Source organism: Eubalaena glacialis, chromosome 6, assembly GCF_028564815.1.
Source record: "Eubalaena glacialis isolate mEubGla1 chromosome 6, mEubGla1.1.hap2.+ XY, whole genome shotgun sequence".
Lineage (NCBI taxonomy): Eukaryota > Metazoa > Chordata > Mammalia > Artiodactyla > Balaenidae > Eubalaena > Eubalaena glacialis.
Window position 1 is genome coordinate 6,285,136 of NC_083721.1, and position 19,675 is coordinate 6,304,810.

Consider the following 19,675-nt stretch of genomic DNA (forward strand, 5'->3'; position numbering starts at 1 on the left):
ATGTACATTTTGAATGTGCACTATACCCTTGATGGATTTCCTCATGGTTGTTCTTGGGATTACACCATGCATCTCAATTGAAAACAGTCTACTTCAGGTTAATACTATTTAATTCCCATAGATATAAGAATTTTGTTCTAGTTTAGCTCCCTTCCCCTTCTTATTTGTGCTGTTACTGTCATACAGTTTATATCTTTATATGTTGTTTTATGAAGTTGTCTTTTAAATCTTTTAAACAAATTATTTATACTGTTATTTATATTTACTTATGTAATTACCTTTCCCCGTGGTCTTTATTTCTTTTTATAGATTTGAGTTACCCTCTGGTGTCATTTCTTTTCAACCTGAAGTCCTTTAATATTTCTTGTAAGGCAGACATGCAAGCAGTGAATTCCCTTGATCTTTGTTTATCTGGGAATGTCTTAATTTCACTTTTATTATGTAAGACTAGTTTTATTATTTAAGACTAGTTTAGTTGGCAGTGTTTTTCTTTTAGCACTTTGAATATGTCATCTTACTGCCTGCTGACCTCCAGTGTTTCTGATGAGAAGTCAGCTATTAATCTTACTGAGGTTCCCTTCCTTGTGCATATGGAGTTTTCTCTTGGTGCTTTCAAGATTTTCTTTTTGTCTTCATCTTGCAAATGACTGTAGGTGTGGATTTCTTTCAGTTTATCCTTATTGAAATTTGTCCAGCTTTGTGGATGTATAATGTTTTTCATCAGATTTGGGTGGTTTTCAGCCATTATTTCTTCAGATACTTTGTTTTGCTCCTTTCGTCTCCTTTGGGGCTCCCATATGTTGGTATGTTTAATGGTCTCCCAAAGGTCTCTGAGGCCTTCTGCATTTTTTTCTTCATAAAGGATAGGATAAAAAGGGAAAGTTTTCACTCTTGAGGTACTATCACCTTGTCTACTGTTAAAAATCAAGTTTATGATAAGTATATAAGCATATAATTATTTCTTTTTGTATTACCCTCCAGCTGATATTAATGGAAGTTAAAATTTTGACATAACAAGTTTGAGTTTTCTTTTTAAAATTTTTTTATTTTTTATTTTTTAATAAAAGGAGGAAACCAAGATGTTATGTTTTACAGTCATTTGTCCCCCTCCCATTTGTAGCTGACAGATTGGATTTAACACATGGAAACTGAAAGACTACTTGTCTTTAAACATGGTCTGTTTACATTTGGAAACTTGAATTTTCTTGATTATGATAAACAATAACTGCTTAAAAGAATTGTGTTTTTTAAAAATTGAAGTATAGTTGATTAATTGTGGTTATCTTTAAGCTCAGATGTCTTAGATACTCCTAAAAGCTCCTTTATCTTTTTGTTTTACAGGAAAGCAAAACCAAATCCTTTTGTTTTAAAGGATTATCTTTAAAAAACCTGAATATTACTCAGATCTGTAATTTAAACCCAAAGATTGTCTTATCTTAAACTTCCACTGTTTTTCACCATAATCCATGGCTCAGGGGCCAATTTTGGTGAATTGGCACTTAGATATAAACAGATTGGTCTCAGAAAAAAACTAGCTTGTTCTCTTTTTTGCCTCTCTGTTCTTTCTCTTCAGGTTTTGTCAATTTCTCCTAATTTTATACTGTCTTTAGGAATATATAAATAGGAGCCTAGAGGGAATATTGTCATATTGAGACTCAAATTTGTAATATGGGCAGTTCCTTGGTGGCCAAGTGGTTAGGATTCCAGGCTTTCACTGGTGTGGCCTGGGTTCAATCCCTGGTCAGGGAACTGAGAATCCCGCAAGCCGTGGTGCAGCCAAAAATCAATCAATCAATCAATCAATCAAAATCAAATCACATCACAAGCTCTACGGCAGATATAACTTTAAAAAAATTTGTAATATGAATGAATGCCTGTATTACATAAATGTTGGCTCCCCTTAGCATTTAATCCAAAGAATCTAAGGTATTCAGCATGATTTTCTGTAATTCTGTTACTTGGATCATTTGTTCATTACTCAAATTTGGAATAAAATGATGTCAAATTTAAAGAGAATAAGTAATCCATGCTAGAATAAGATGTTAATAATGAATATTTTAATGTCTTGATCATAAAGTTATTCTCAGGTTAAGTAATAATATACTTTATTTAGGCACCCTTTGTTTTGTTAAATATTGTTTTATTTTTCCTATCTTTGACCAGAAATATCAAGCAGAAGCGCTTAAAATCTCAGGCAAAAGTAATTCCTGAGTTGGTAGGTTCTCCTGTCCAGTCTACCTCAAGTAGGGCAGCTTATTCTGCAAGCCGCAAGACAAGTGCTAGTGTCTCTTCGGGTGTTACTTCTGGTGATTCTTCAGATTCAGCGGCATCATCAGAAAGAGTGAGAAGAAATACACCTGTCACTCTAACAAATGGTTCTACATTATCTGGTGAGAAGTGGAATGTTATACATTCACCTGTTGAGCACTCACGTTTGTAACATTGGTAGTTACTATGGGTTTAGAGGGAAGAATAAAGAAGTAAGACATGGCCTTGACATTCAAGGAACTTAAATTTAACAGAAGAGACGTAAGTAACACATGGAATAGTTAGATTATATTTGATAAATACTGTTCTTTGCAAGTGGTGCAGCCACATTTTAAGCAAATTTGAATCCTTCAGGTTTTAAATAATGTGATATAAGTACGACTTTTTGTGCAAAATTTGACATTTAAAAATTTCCTTAAATTAAAAAAAGGACTTGGTAATCAGGTAAGTTTAAAGCTGATGACCTAGTAAATTCTAAACTGTTTATTTTATTACTATTTGGTGGTATAACTGTAGCTGACGCTGACCCCTTTGTTAGCATTGTGTGAATGAGGCCATGGTGTGTACATACTTGCATATTGCTCTGAGTGGTTTTGGTGACTTGTGATGATGGTATAATGATTACTGTTGTGATTTAAAATAGTAGGATCAAACAGGTAAAATGCAGCCACATTTTAGAGACTGGCAAGCCTTGCAGAAAAGTTTGGATTACTTAATAGGGTCCCTTGTTGTGAAGGAATCACATGACGAATTCTGTTTCAGGAAGATTTATCAGTTTGGCAGTGATATGTGGGGAAGGAGAAGAATCTGGAAACATAGTCAACATGATGGGAAGTGGGATACAGTAGGAGCAGGCAGAGTGGGCAAACTGCAGAGCAATTTCAAAGGAAGAAACACGATTTGGTGACTGATACCCCTCTAACAGCCACTCTGTTCTTTGACGTGGAGTTGGGTTGTAATATGGAGCAAAATCTTGTCTTTCAACAATATGTTCCCACTCATTTTGGTGAAATATTTATTTTGTGATAGGCATGCAAGAACTGAGCCTGGATGAAGGAACAGGAAATTTGGTTTCCTATCTTGTGCTTACACTTGTGCATATACTCATTAAGTATTATGGTGGGGGGAAATGACGTGTACTATTTAAATTATTCATCTCACACCTTTTCTACCTTTTTTTTGGTGTGTGTGTGTTGAAATGCTCTTTCTTGTGCTTGGAAGCCTGTATGGTACAACTATGCTGTTAGGAAGGGCTACTAGAAAGAGACCTGAAAGCCTACTGAAATACTGGACTTGAAACGATTGTCTTTTCTATAGGAAATACCTGTCTCATAACAGAAGGAAGAAGATAGTGGAGCTAATTAAATTTTTAATGAAAGCTTGTTTATAAAATATATAAACTGTATTTTCTGAATCCAAACCCGTATTAACATGTTACTTTCAGAAATAAGAGAACAAACTTGATTTCAAATGCTGATTATGTACCTTTTAATACCAAAATGTTATCAGCTATTCTTTGGAACGGTTTTTAAAAATATACTCTCCTCTTCTGAGTATTTTAAGAATCTGCTTTTAGTCTGTTGTTACAAAATAACTGCTTGTGTGTAAAGATAGGAGAATATATGTAATGAACTGTTGATGCTTCATTTTTCTTAGAAAGTGAAATGGAAGATTCCTTAGGTACCTCTTCATCATCTTCAGCTTCAAATAGTTCAGAGGAAAGCAAAGAGAGTTCAAGAGCTCGTGAATCCTCCTTACGTAGTGGGTTGGCCAGGAGCAGGGTGACCAGAACCAGAGCCGCTAAAAGAAAAACTGGTGAGAAGAGGTTCAGTGGTACTTTGGAGAAATGTATATCAAGAGAATTCAAAAGCTAAATATTGGATGGTTTATTTATTTATTTACTTAAAAACATTTTTTTTTTTTTTTACTGTAAATTTTTATTTATTCTTTTGGCTGCATTGGGTCTTCGTTGCTGCGCGCGGGCTTTCTCTAGTTGCGGTGCGCGGGCATCTCATTGCAGTGGCTTCTCTTGTTGCAGGGAGCACGGGCTCTAGAGCGTGCAGGCTTCAGTAGATGCGGCGCTTGGGCTCAGCAGTTGCGGCACGCGGGCTCTAGAGCGCAGGCTTGGTAGTTGTGGCGCACGGGCTTAGTTGCTCCGCGGCATGTGGGATCTTCCCGGACCAGGGCTTGAACCCCTGTCACCTGCATTGGCAGGTGGATTCTTAACCACTGCACCACCAGGCAAGTCCTGGATGGTTTATTGACTTAACGCATCTGCACATGATTACATGTCCTTTAGGCTTTTTTTTTTTCTTGAGGTATAATTGACATATAACATTATATTAATTTCATGTGTACAATGTAATGATTTGACATTTGTGTACTTTACAGAATGATTACCACAATATGTTTAGTTACTGTGCGTCACCATACATAGTCACAAAATTTTTTTTTTTCTTGTGATGAGGACTTTTAAGATATAGTCTTAGCAACTTTCAAATATGCAATACAGTATTATTAACTATACTTGCCATGCTGTACATTATACCTTCATAACTTATTTATTTTATAACTGGAAGTTTGTACCTTTTGACTCCATTCACCCATTTCACTCACTCCCTATGCACCCTCCCCTCGGGCAACCACCAGTCTGTTCTCTGTATCTACGAGCTTGTTTTTTGTTTTGTTTTTGTAGATTCCACATATAAGTGAGATCATAGGGTTTTTGTCTTTCTCTGTCTGACTTACTTCACTTAGCATAATGCCCTCAAGGTCCATCTGTGTTGTCGCAAATGGCAAGAGTCCATTCTTTTTTATGGCTGAATAGTATTCGTGTGTGTGTGTGTATCTTCTTTATCCATTCATCCATCAGTAAACACTTAGGTTGTTTCCATATCTTGGCTATTGTGAATAATGCTGCAGTGAGCATGGGGGTGCACATATGTATTCACATTCATGTTTTTGTTTTCTTTGGATAAATAGCCAGAAGTGGAATTGTTGGGTCATATAATATTTCTATTTGTAATTTTTTGAGGAACCTCTATACTGTTTTCTATAGTGGCTATACCAATTTACTTTCCCACCAACAGTGCACAGGGGCTCCCTCTCCTTCAGATCCTCACCAACACTTGTTATTTCTTGTCTTTCTGATGATAGCTATTCTAATAGGTGTGAAATGATATCTCACTGTGGTTTTGATTTGCATTTCCCTAATGATCAGTGACGTTGAGCATCTTTTCATGTGCTTGTTGGACATCTGTATGTCTCCTATGGAAAAATGCCTCTTCAGATTCTCTGCCCATTTTTAAATTGGATTGTTTGTTTTTTTTGTATTGAGTTGTATGAGTTCTGGGTATTAACCCCTGATTAGGTATATGATTTGCAAGTATCTTCTCCCATTCAGTAGGTTGCCATTTCATTTTGTTGATGATTTCCGTTGCTTTTTAGTTTGATGTAGTCTTGCTTTATTTTTGCTTTCGTTGCTTTTGCTTTTGGAGTCGGATCTAAAAAATCATTGCCAAGAGTGATGTCAAGGATTTTTCTACCCGTGTTTTCTTCTAGTATTATGATTTCAGGTCTTACATTCTTTAATCCACTTTGAGTTAATTTTTGTGTATGGTATAAGATATTAGTCTAGTTTCATTCTTTTGCATGTGGCTGTCTAGTTTCCCAACACCATTTATTGAAAAGACTGTCCCTTCCCATTTTTATATTCTTGGCTCCTTTGTCGTAAATTAACTGACCATATATGCATGGGTTTATTTCTGGACTCTCTGTTCTGTTCTGTCCTTTAAACGTTTTAAATTTAGAAAGGTAAACTTGTTTTGGCATTAAAAAAATAAGGAACATCAGTACTAAAATGAAGTCATTTAAAAATGTTGAAATAAGGAAGACCTTTCTAATTTTACTGTTACTTTATTTTTAGGTCCAGTTTCTTTAGAAAATGGATGTGGCAGAAGAGCCACTAGAAAGAGAGTCTATTTAAGTGACTCTGATAACAATTCTTTGGAGACTGGTGAAAGTCTAAAAGCCAGAGCTGGAAGTAACCGAAAAGTGCTACGAAAGTGTGCTGCTGTGGCTGCCAATAAGATAAAGTTAATGAGTGACGTAGAGGAGAATTCTAGCTCTGAAAGTGTCTGTTCTGGCCGTAAGCTGCCTCACCGCAATGCTTCTGCTGTAGCTAGAAAAAAGTTATTACATAATTCTGAGGATGACCAGAGCTTAAAGTCAGAACTTGAAGAAGAGGAGCTAAAAGATCAAAATCAACCATCACCATTGTCCAGTTCTCATGCTGCCCAGAATACTGAAAGTGGAGATTCAGAGTCAGAAAGTGATTTGCGGGTAGCCCGGAAAAATTGGCATGCTAATGGTTACAAGTCCCAAACTGCAGCAACTTCTAAAACAAAATTTCTTAAGATAGAGTCTTCTGAGGAAGACTCTAAAAGTCATGATTCAGATAATGGACGTAACAGAACTGGTGGCCCATCAACATCTTCGCAGAAAACTAAGGCAGAAAGCATCTCAGAGGAAGAGGAGGAAGCAAATTCTGAACCAAGAAAATATGGTGGTAGGAGATACAACACAGGTCGCAAGAATGCTGCTTTCCTTAAAAAAGCAAAAATCTTCAGTGATTCAGAGGACTCTGAATCTGAAGCAGAAGATGGAGAAGACGGTAGATGTCATAAAATGGAAATTAACCCGAGTTCAGGGAATGTGAAGTGTGAACCTATTGCTGGGTCCCAGTGTTTTTCAGATCATATATCTGAAACGGATCTGGATTCAGATGATGACAAGAAAACAAAAGAAAAACCAAACAATTTTATGAAAGGTAATTCAAAACATTTAACCTTGGTTCACTGATTTTTCTCACTGTCCTTTTTTTATAGCATACATTGTCTTTTCCCCCCATGAAACTTTTCTTTGCCACCTGTTTTCTCTCCACCCCCTGCATTCTCCATTAGTCTTTTCTCTGTGTACTGTTGGTTGAGTACATTTTGTTTTGCTCATGTAACAGGCCGCCTTGGCCATAGCTGTTTTTAATAGAGATTTCACTTCTTATAATGGAATTGGGGATATTGTATTGGCTATGGGCTTAAGAAAGGCAGAGGCCAGCACATTTATAAGCTGTTGGTGATAATAGTTTGAGAAGAGGAAAGAAAAGGGTGGTTGAAAGGAATGTGATAAGTAATAATAATAATAGCAGCTAAGAACAGTTACCAAGTTACCAAGCTATTTCTTATCAGGAAGTTTTTCTAAATGCTTTACATTTATGAACCAGTTTAGTCTTCATATCTTTTATGAGATAAGTACTATTATTATTATTATGTCCATTTTACTGATAATAACTCTGGAGCATGGAGAATTTAGATAACTTGCTGAATTAAGATTGTCCTGGTAAATGGAGATTGAAAAATATTAAAGAGCAAGAGGCATCTAAAGCTAAGACTAACTGTAGTGTGTGATGGAACCTGTGAAGTTAAGAAGTTTCAGGGAGGCTGAGAGCGATGAGTTTGCATACTTCAGTGCAGTGATGAAGAGGGTGTAGTTTGTATTCATGTAAATAACATACTCTAGTGTCAAGTGTTTTGTGTATATAGATAGAAAGGCATGGGATGTTATTGATGGGAGTATGTTATACTTGTGGATGGTGCTGAGGCTGAAAAAGTCACTGTTCTAAAGTAGTAAAAGCCCAACCCATTCACTGCCACCCTCTTTCCAAGTTAGAAAGAATCTCGGACTTCAGTTGTTTAAAATGTTGAACATTTAATTCCTTTAGACTTAATCTTCTATTAAAGATTAAAAGAGTACTCTTAATTTTTAGACTCTGCATCACAAGACCATGGACAAAGCAGAAAAGTTGCCAGGAAAAGGGTCTGCTCCAGTGACTCAGACAGCAATTCGAAGGTGGTTAAGAAGGCATCAAAAGCCAAAACGGGTCTCCTAAGAGTTCCTCGAAGATGTGCCACCACCGCTGCTACTAGGATCAAGCTGATGAGTGATGTGGAAGACGTCAGTTTAGAAAATGTGTGTACTAGAAGCAAAAAGGGAAGGAAAAAGTCCCTCCATTTTGCATGTACCACAGCTAAGAAGATAGTGAGTGATTCTGAGGGAGATGTAAACTGTGACGTGCCAAACGAACAATATGGCTGTGAAGGGAAGCCACCCGAAGCCGACTCAGACCGTAGTACAAAAAGTATTAATCAGTCTTTAAATGAAGACTCAGACTCTGAAGGTATGTTGAATTCAAGACACAAGAACAGGCATACCAGTAGTCACAAAACAAACGTTGCACCTTCTAAAACAAAGAATTCCTTGATTGGGTCTTCGGAGGAAGATTCAAAAAGCCATATTCCAGGGAATGAGACTGGTAGAAAATGTTCTTCTGAGTCAGCTCCGGTGCAAAAAGCTACTGCAGAGAATAACTTTGAAGAGGAACTGAATTATGGGCTACGCAGGTGGAACGGCAGAAGACTCAGGACCTATGGGAAGGCTCCTTTCAGTGAGACAAAGGTGATGCGGGATTCGCAGGAGGCAGCCGAGGTGGCGGAAATGAAGAGGAAGAGACCGCGTCCTGAATTGGAAAATGTGAAAGCTTCTGAAACACCAGGGAGCCCGAAGTGTGGACCTGACACTAGTCCCAAATCTGATTCAGATTTGCGATCTGCCACTGAATCAGATGCTGACTTTACTGATGATACAAAAACCAAAAAGAGGAAAATGAAAGGAAAAGCAAAAGTAGTTAGAAAAGGTAAAACTTTTACAGCTAACGTATCTAAAACCATGAGACGACAAAGACAAAGCAAACGTCCTAGGTTAAATGTGGATGATAATGACTGGGAGGACGTGGACTATGCAAAATCTAGAAGAGTTCTCCGGCGTTCAAAGATAAAGACGAGGAATCAGGGCAGGAGGACCGTGAGATACCACGATGGGGATGACGACAGAAGCTTAGAAAATGTGTTAGATTTTGATGATTGCACCTTATGACCTTGAGGGAAAACCAGTTCATTGAAAGAGGGAATGGACTGGAATTTATAGTGAAAGCTGGTTGTTGAAATTATTTTTTGTCCTACAATTCAGGGAATATATTTATATTTTTCTATGAAAAGTTATGAATGTGACTAAATCATGACTGTTATTTTTATTTGCACTTGCTTGCCTTTGTAGCAGCATTCAGCACAGGTGCCAAAATATGCTTCATTTTGGGGGCAGATCTACTTTGACAGTATTTAACTACATATAGCAAGAGTTTGAAATATGTTAAACACTAGACATTCTGGTTATCAAAACCAATGAGCATTACTTTCATGGTAGCAATTGTCATAGATATTTTCAGAATTCGTCAAGAGGTCGTAGTTTCTAATCCCAGTCCTATTGTAGTATGAATTTCATGTGACCTTTGTTTACAGATTCTTCATAAATATTATGTGCATACTGACATAACAATCGTGGGAGGGGTAACCATGATTAGTAGGCAAGGTACCTACCACTTTTTTCTTTCCCTGGCTACTTGAGTAGAGTGCATTTATACCAGATTGGTCATTTTCATTGAAATGGTTTCCAAGTTTTGTTTCCAAGCCCTGTTGGGTCTTTCTCTTTTTCTTTATTTTTAAGGAAAATATCATCCATTTTATTTTATAAACTTGAATTTATAAAGTGCTGGTAAATTATTATTTTTTTCTTAACGTTTGTACATTTTAAACTTCTAAGGCCAGACTATAGTACTAGCATTTTCTTTTAAATTGTGCACTAACAAAATGCTATATAATTTGTCTTTCCAAGATCTCCTGGTTTCCATGTACGGAATTTAACCATAATCTTGGTCTTCCATAGTCTTACTCTGTGAAATAGAGGAGTTTGTGTGCCTTAGATTTAGATAAAGTGTGTTCTTCAATAGAGTGTACAGGGCTAAAAGAGTAAATTATGTGTAATTTCCCCCCATCTCTTGAAATTGTAGAGTTGATTTTTGTTAAGAGTGCAATCACAAATCTCATTTATATAGGAAAATAGTTAAATGTCATTCTCCATCTCTTTTAGTCTACTGCTGCCATGTGCAATCCCAAGCATTCTTTGCTGGTGCAACTAAGTATCTTTATTAGTGACCTCTAGTTTAAATCTAAGAAACTGTCATGTGTTGTGGGAAAATAATTTTGAAATCCACTTAAAGCGTAACTTTTACATCATCAAATACCATAGTACACTTATTTTCGAGCCAAATATTTTTACTTGATAGGTTGTGCTACTCCAAACAGTATATAGGTGGCCATTCCTAGCTTGTTTGTGCCTGAAGATGGACTTGATTCAAGTGGTTTACATATTTCGTAGCTAATGGGGTATGTTACAGTACTCCCACCCTTTGTTATTTATTGGCCCTAACTGTGTTTGGTTTCAGACAAAATTAACCCTTTTCTCCTGTGTATCCTTAAGGTGGCAGATAAGGAAAAGCATCAGACTCTGGTATCAGTGTTAGAATGTTCTTAAGTGTTGCTACTTTTTAGTTATCTTTTCCAGTTGACATGGTAGAAGGTACTTTCTCTTTCTACTCTGGTATAAGGGGAAGGATGTTCTTAGACATTACCAACTGAGGTAGGTGGTATACCTACCTCTCCTTCGGTTGTTGAGAGAGCTATCACCACTTCAAAACTATGATGCTTTTCTTCTCAAAGCTCGTGTTAACTGTATTGTTAACAGATTGAGTCAGGATAATTGTCCTCGACTACTGACCTGAAAAAAATTAGTGGCATGCTCTTTACTTCCTTAATTTTAAGAAATGGTGATAGATGTCATATCCATTAATTTATTTTAACTCTTCTTAAGCTTCTGTTTTATATCTATTCTCAGGGTTATAACTCCATGTTTACCATCACCTGGAAAAAGGTACCAAAAAAATCCATAAATAAATACGGACTATATTCATAAATACATCAATTCTTTTGGTAAAATGATACTTTGACCATTTAGGCTTCATCAGTAGAACTAGTCTTATCTTTTGGACTGAATTAACTGAATTGATTGGCTGGTCAACCGTTCATAATTGTTCATTTTGTCCAAAATGGTTAGGCCTTTGTGTGTAGAAGCAGTATTTTGGTTTCATCTGAAAAACAAACAAACAAAAACCCCCAAAAATTGGCCTGGTGACTTTGAAAGCATGGTTGACAATGGTAGCTTCTCAAGTTCTGAAGTAAACTAAGGGATTATAGAAAGAATCACTTTTATGGGTTTTTTTGGTCACGGTGCTATTCCTAAGGTTAACTTTGAATATGTGACACACACTGCTAAGTACCTTTAAGGAAAATTAATAAATAATTAATAGTTCAAAATGTTTACATTGAGCACTAGAACATGTTTGACTTTTTTTCTACTTCTCTTTATGTGAAATGAGCAGGGATTTAATGCACAGATGTACTTTAATATGTTTGGGATCAGTTTGTATTTTTCTTGTGAAAAAAGACAAAAGGTTACAAAGTGAATGTGAACTGATCCAGAAGTAAGTGCTATAGCTTTCAATTGCACTTGAAGTAACTTAATGATGTATATGAAAAAAAGACTACTGTGGTTGTGTATGTCCAAAGTCCTATGATTTTATTCATTTATGGTTAAAAAAAAAGGTTTGAGGTGTATTTAGATTTGATTTTTGATTCCTTTGAAAGACTAATTTTACCAAGCATATTAAGACAAAAAGATTTCAAACATTAAAAAAAAAGGTGAGGTTTAAAAAAGCTTTTTTCCCCCCACTTCCTGCTTATTTAAAAAGGGTATACTGACAATGTGTAGTAACTTCTGAATAAAAGGAAAAGTTTATCCCATTTTCAGATAATTCCTAGGGTAACCATTCTCTCTTTATTTTAGGGATTAAACCCTTTGTCAATTTAGTAATCCTTGAAAGAATAAGGCATTTATTTACTCACAGCTTCTAAGTTACAACAAAAAAGTTTCTTCTAGATAGTTAAGAGTTGTACCTGAAAAATAAATTAGTTTTATAATAAGAGAATGGGGGGAAAGAACTTATGTTTTAGGAAAAGGCACTTCAAAACCTAGACGTGCAAATGGGAAAAGGAGACGTAAACCAATAAACATGCCATCTGAAGGTAACTACTGTCCAAAAATAAGACCCGTCACTGAATCCTTCACACTCCATTGCTTGATGACTTCTTAAGTAAAAGTTCTCATTCAGAGCGACGCTGGGTCCATACCGTGTCCCCTGTCCCTCTTCCTGCCTGTTTTCCTTTAGAATAATCAGAACACAGAACTTATTAACTTCACTGTATGGTATTAAAAACTAAAATGAAAGGGTTTTATTAATCTCTCCTGTCAGTACAAATTGAATTTGTGTTACCTGAAAAAAATGAGAGGTTTGTATATCAGTAGATTGCAAGAACATTGTTAAAGGTGCATACAATATTTTTGGTTTTTCCTTTCTACTTCCTTTGTACTTGTTTTTTGAGTAATAGTGAAATGGCTAGAAAAGGTTTTTTTGCCTGCCTTTTTATAGCTGAAATGCCATCTCCATTCTTTTCATTGATACTAAGTCAATATATTTACTTTATCAGGTATCTTGTGGTTGTCACCAAATCCTTTAGTTCGTACATTGTATGGAAATTATAGTTCAGTTATTCCAGTATGATGGAGTTTAACAAAGCACCTTCATTGTAGAAGAACTTTCCGTCTGTTAATTATTTAAGTTATATCTCTCAACTTCTGCTGTGGGTATCAGGGAATAATAAAGCAGAAACCCTAAGAAATTTGCAACCTAACAGAATAAGACTGTCTCTCATTCTAGTATTCGGGAACATACATACCAGATCAAATGTATTTGTCAAAGCTAGGGAGAAAATGGAGCATTGTGGAAGAATCCAGTCCAACTTGATTAGTAAATGCTAATCCTACTTATAGCTCAAATTGTGAATTTAATGGAAAGAACTGAAGTGTGAAGAGTATAATGGTGAGGGCTGTGTTGTCTTTTCTCACATTTTAAGAAAGGTTTTTATAGCTGTTTCTTAAAATTATAGATGTTGCCTAAGGATACATGGGAATTCTCAAAGTTAAGAGAAATTTTTACCAATCACTCATAATCGGCCAAACTGGTTCCTAATACGTTGTTAATTTGGTAGAAGAATATCAAGACTCTTACTTGGTGTCTCTTCAAGGATTGCTTTTATGGATTTGATGGAGGGAGGAGGGGCGGGGGCGCTCACAGCATTTGAGTCCTACAAATTTGCAGGCTCTATCTTTGGCAGCATGCAAGTCGCTACAGACTACTTGTCAAGACCGATAATTTCATTGAATTTAATTATCAGTGCTACAGCATATTGTCTGGTCATAGTTTAGTTTTTACATTAATTTTAAGGTAAGTTTTATCATTTATTAAAATCTTTCATGGGAATTAGGACTGTAAAGAGAAAGAGGCATTCTGACAATTGAAATGAGATGGCACAGACTATGTGGACTGCAGCAGCCAGCCCTACCTACTGTTGGTTCCACAAGGAAAATTATGTAGAAATCATTACCTTTTTTGATCAGTGGTTAAATGTTAAAGGAATCTTTAATTTTTAATAGGTTGAAGTTGATTTCCTAAGTTTTGATCCACCCTTAGTCCTTGGACTGTATGGACATATTCAGTTCATCTGTAAAATTCTACCACTTTACTGGAGCTTGTCAAAAAGGCGAATCTTTAATTTTCCACTCCCACATGAGAGCTCTACTTTAACTTTCTAAATTAGCTCGTTACCACGACTAAGTCAGCATTGTCAACTAGGAACCAATTTTTTAGACAACTAACTGAAGTAGTAGAGTATAATAAATTTAATAGTCATCATAATTACAAGCAAAGGCTTTTTTTTTTTTTTTTAAACTACTACGAGCCTTCTAGCTGGTTAATTCTGTGAGGTCTGCAACATCCAGTCAATTTCCATTGCAGCTCATCTTTACCTCTTGTCTTAAGCAACTCTCCAACCTTTATCCATTTGTGATTTCTTCTCATGCAGGCAGAATGCAGGGCTACAGTTTGTTGTGAGCCAGGGGAAACCGGAGGGAGTCAGATGTTCTTGAAAAGGGGCTGCCGTTGGACTGTCTGTGGCCCTGCTGCTTTTCATTCATAAACTAATAAAGTAGATGGAAAACCCAGTATTTACTTCTGATATCTTCTTATCCTGCCTACGTTAGTCTGAAATGATGTGAGATCTCTCTGAAAAAATTCATTAAGCAGATAAATGTAAGATCCCTGAATTCACACTTCATATAGTTTTTATCAGATTTTTAGAAAAAAAGTTGCAGTAGCCATCACAACTCTTGTGAGAATCATTATATGACTGTTACCAATTAATTGCTCCTAGAGATGAAAGAAAACTATAGAGAGTCAGATGAGCTGTAGATGCAAAACAAAACAAGCTTCTATGTACCCATCATTGAATGAATTAAAGACTTAAGTTCATGTGTTCAACCACAGAAGTGACCAAACTAGCAGAGAACAACTCTTGGTTACAGAATTATTTCTGACAATCCCTTGACCTGACACTGCCATACCACAGACATTGACTTCTCAGTGTTACCAACTCCCCCTAGAAAAATGTTAAACCCAGCGAGTTACAGAAAACACTATTCTACAGCCCTTCTCTAAAGAGACTTTCAGTTTATGGGATCTTCTGGAAATTTATGCTGTAAGGAATATCAGTAGTAAATGCTATTTGCTTCCTGAGTTTTGGTCATTTCATTGCCTATCAATGAAGGAGAGACAGTGAAGAAAGGACGTCTCATATCTGCTCTGATAAGAGGCTTGCAGGACAGAGGTTATGACTTGCAACTAAAATGTTTCCCCTTTACAGGGATTTGATTTATCCACCAATCACAGTGACCAATAATGTCTGTAAAGTATATGAAATAGGCTAGCATATTTTCATTTTGATTCACACATTCTTTTATATTTTTCCATTATCAAATTTGTTTCTAATACTCCCAGTTGAAATGCTGATAAGATTAAAATTGTTTATGCTTCTATAGCAGTGATACGAAGTTTACTTTGGATTTAGGAATACAATTTTGTATCATGAAGTATCATAATTGGAATATGAATGATCCTTAAAATACAGAAACTAGAGATTGCTGCTTTGAATCAGAACTGTAATGTCTATATCCAAGTTTCTATTCACTACAGACTATATTAGAATACATAGTGATCTCTGAGTTATAAATTAAAGTGGTCATCTAGGTAAACTGTGATGGAGCACCATTAAAGGTGTAAATTTTCACTCTACTAATGAAGTTTTTACCATACCCAAATAGGGAATCATTTACAGAAAAGCAACAATGCCTCTAGCACTCAGTGACTGTTCCAACACCTGTGGCTGACCCAAGACCATCTAGGACAGTAGGACTTTTGGGATTATACTGATTTGTTAGTATTAAATGACACGATCACAGATGTATTTTTAGAGCAGTATCCTCCAAAAATTTTAAGCTTGTACCCTAATACATAAATTGGACTTCTCTCTAACCCTGAATTATCCTGTATATATTTCTAAAAACTGTTTGTGATTTTCTCAAGGACAATAAAACACTTTATAATTTACCAAGTTCTCAGTAATTAACACTGACTTATATGTATTTTTTTTTTTTTTTTTTAAAGTATACTCTTCAGGAAGCTGATCTTTTTTTTTTTTTTTAAATTTTTTTTTAAAAATTTTTTTTTAGATTTATTTATTGATTGATTGATTGCTATGTTGGGTCTTCGTTTCTGTGCGAGGGCTTTCCCTAGTTGCGGCAAGCGGGGGCCACTCTTCATCGCGGTGCGCGGGCCTCTCACTACCGCGGCCTCTCTTGTTGCGGAGCACAGGCTCCAGACGCGCAGGCTCAGTAATTGTGGCTCACGGGCCCAGTCGCTCCGCGGCATGTGGGATCCTCCCAGACCAGGGCTCGAACCCGTGTCCCCTGCATTAGCAGGCAGATCCTCAACCACTGCGCCACCAGGGAAGCCCCTGTATGTATTATTATATTTTAAAAAGTTCCCCACTGTCATTCTTCTGTCTTCCTCAGATTGTTTTTATCTTTATGAAATTCCCATTTTATGGTCTAAGTCTTTAGAGATACAGCTATATCAAGTTGGAGTTGCTTATACAGTATAACTTATTCCTGTATTCTCTCTCCTCTGGACACAGTTCATATTTCCTTAAAGCATTTTTAAAAGCCTAATTATAGTTTCTTCTGTAGAATCTTAACTTTTCCCTTATTTTGGATTACAAATGTCCTAAGAGTTGGTATTACTAGGTTCCTAAGTTGTCAGTATAAGTACTTTCATCACTACATTAAAAAGGAATTAGTTAAAAAATAAAAAGGAATTAGTTAATGCAATTTAAATCATTTTGTCCCACAGAAATTTTTAGTGTAATAGGATTTTATCTATACCATTCAACTGGATATGTTGTTGGGAATGAACCAATTGTCTATTTTTAATATTTTTTTCAACATGCAAATGGATGCAGTTTGTTGACTGATAATAGCATATCCTTATCTTACTATAAAGTACAAATTTCACCTTAATTTTGCCATGTATTTTTTAAAACTTCATCTGTTGTAGCATATTTATATTCTAGCATTTGCTTAACATTGATTTAATGTGCTAAAGATTCACTTTGAATCCAGGGTTGGTTTGCTGAGACAGTTTATAATTTAAAAACATTGTTTGAAGTGGTAAAAACACCACTTTAAGCCAGTCGTCCTTTCACTCCCCAATTGCATGCGCAGGGGACTCCACAGAGCCCAACCAAGGGTGTGGAGCAGGGGGACGTGCTGCATGGAGCCCTGCCCTGCTGAGTAGCTCAGCCTGCTAAAATGCCATTTTTGCAATGCCGTGGGACTTATATTGAGCACATCATGTCTTTAGAAATAGAATTTCACTGGAAAAGCAAATAGAAGACTGAGGCATTTGTGGGGGGTTGCTTTTAGAGTAGTTCCTAATCTACTTTGGGAGAACTTTCATGGGTCTTGGAGAAAGCACAAAGCACATCTTTGAAACGAGTTTCATAGACTTAAGGTAAAATCTGAAGGGTTTTTCTTTTGAGTGTGGAAGACCTTCCTCATAATCCTTGCTCTGTTGTTAATGAACATGTCAATCCACAGAAGCCATTTTCACCTGTACTCATTTGCCCTTGGTGGCAGAAAGATACACATCTCCCCTCACAAAAGGAAAAACTAAGAAGGCTGGTAATTTGTAGTTTCACTGCTACAGAGTAACCGTGTTGATAGCTGAGAAAACCCTTATTTTCTGTCCTTAGCAGTGAAAAGGATATAGGGGAAGTGAGTCCTCCAGATGTGTGGTGATTTCAGTGTCTGCAGCCTGTCCTTATCAACTGCTGACTGTCTGGAGACATGAGGCAGGGTCCTACAACCTCACCCCCCAGCAAGACTTGTGAACCTTTAAGACAGTTTTAGGTAGTTTGACTCAGTGGCAGCAAGACTAGATTGCCAACAGATAAGGCCCAACATTCAGGGGCTAACGAACTTCAGATGCATTTTTATCAAGAGATACTTTTGCTCATTAATCTTGTATTTGAAACTTGAAAATACGGCATTCAGATGTTGGCAAAAATAAAAATGATTTGAGCCCATCTCAGCTGGTAGATGTCGAGTGGTAGGCCCCAGCACCACGTGGCAGCTCAGCACGACCCCGCTGAGACCCATCTGAGCTACCTCGGAGGCCGCCTCGGGCCGCGTGAAGGACCTGCCTCTGTAGTGTGCCTTTTGTCCTGCCTTTTGGCTGGTGGATCCCGTCAGCTTCTAGCTCACAGCTACAATAACACTTCCTCAAAGGAAGCTTTCCTTGTCCCTTCCGAAGTTAGGTTTCTAGAGTATTTCTCACAGCACCCTGTGCTTCTTCCTTATAGCAACTATACTTGCGTGTGTAGAGTTCATTTCTTTTAGAATATTTAGCCTGATCCTCTGTGTGCCCAGCATATACCAGCTCAGAAAGTATCTGAATAATAGTGAAACTAGGATTTAATCATTTCAGTTATATAAAATGCTGGAATAATTTGAAGAAAATGAATCTAGGATGAAAACCACATTTCAGTTATATAAAACTAATATACAGTTCCTTTTTATCTACTAGTTACCCATGTAATTTTTTTTTGACTAAAGGAAATATTGGTGTTGGAACTAAAACCTTAAGGATCTTGAAGTAGGGCTGATGCTATATCATCATAAGTCATGATGGCATTTCCTTCTTGTTTAGGCTCTAGGAAAATTATTTCAGAAATCATATTGAGTATTTTAAAGTAATTCAACATAGAGTATTAGAAATGATACCAAAAATTTAAAACCTACAAAGTTCTATTGAAAAAATTCAGATTTTTAAAAAGTGCTTTTAGGTTAGTAGCTTTAGGTTAGTGACTAAATGTACTTAACTCCATTCTTACAAGTCTGCTACTGCTTTGAGTGACAGTTATCCTTCCAGATTGCAAAGTATGCCAGGTGCAAGGGATCGTAGCTTCTACCCAAGACTTCCTTTTGTAGATAAGGAAATGGAAGGTTATATCAATGTCGAAAACGTTGAATGACGTTATCATTGACGATGATCATTTATGTTTTTTAATTTAGCAATGTGAGTAGTTTTAACATTTATTGTTGAGGAATGTATTGTTGAGGAATGTAAGTAGTAGTAAAATCTTGTGTTACAAGATTTTTCCATTTATATGAGCTTTCACTCATTTTTCAGAATCTGTTCCTAGAGACAGAGAACCCAATACAAAAATGAGAACATGTGTGCATAATCAGAAGGATGCAGTGCAAATGCCTAGTGAGACTGTGAAAGCAAAACTGGTGCCTGAGAAAGTTCCCCGCAGATGTGCCACTGTTGCTGCAAATAAAATAAAGATAATGAGTAATCTAAAGGAAACGATTTCAGGAGCAGAAAATGGGTGGATTAGGAAGAGTAGCAGAAGACTGACCCATCGAAATGCTTCTGCTGCAGCTAAGAAAAAATTACTGAATGTTTACAAAGAGGATGATACAACCATAAATTCTGAAAGTGAAAAGGAGCTAGAAGGTATTAATAGAAAAATGCCTTTTTTAAGGCGGTTCAGATCCTGGAAAGAAAAAGCACAGTAGTGACTATGAAAATGTAGAGTGGAATTGAAAACCAGGGGCCACAAGTAAACTGGCAGTTGCATTCTGCTCCTAGCTCTAACGTTAATCCCTTGTTGGCACCGTCTGAGGAATTTCTAAAAGCCATAATCCAGTGGGTCAAAGTGGGAGGACGGCTTCCTCCTAGTCAGCCCTTGTACAGACACACGTTACAGAGAATTCTGAGGGGGAAATAGATTGTGGCGCCTGTAGCTGGAGAGGCGGAAAGAAAAGACAAATGGTCTGTCATGAGATTATTCCTTTCCAGAAAGGAACGGCCTTGAAGAAATCTCTT

General features: G+C 36.6%; 1 protein-coding gene across 2 annotated transcripts in view; it reads left to right on the plus strand.

Moving 5' to 3' along the window:
- BRWD1 (bromodomain and WD repeat domain containing 1) overlaps positions 1-19,365 on the plus strand; it is a 123,223-nt gene extending 103,858 nt beyond the window's left edge. Inside the window, exons 38-42 of one of the 2 annotated variants that reach the window (XM_061193903.1) lie at positions 2,164-2,390; positions 3,925-4,083; positions 6,194-7,096; positions 8,090-9,016; positions 18,974-19,365. In XM_061193903.1, coding sequence (XP_061049886.1) covers positions 2,164-2,390; positions 3,925-4,083; positions 6,194-7,096; positions 8,090-9,016; positions 18,974-19,365 — 2,608 coding nt within the window. Of the gene's footprint in view, positions 1-2,163; positions 2,391-3,924; positions 4,084-6,193; positions 7,097-8,089; positions 9,410-18,973 lie in introns of those variants that run through there. The other variant, XM_061193904.1, reaches the window with a different exon arrangement.
- Positions 19,366-19,675: the final 310 nt, after the last annotated feature.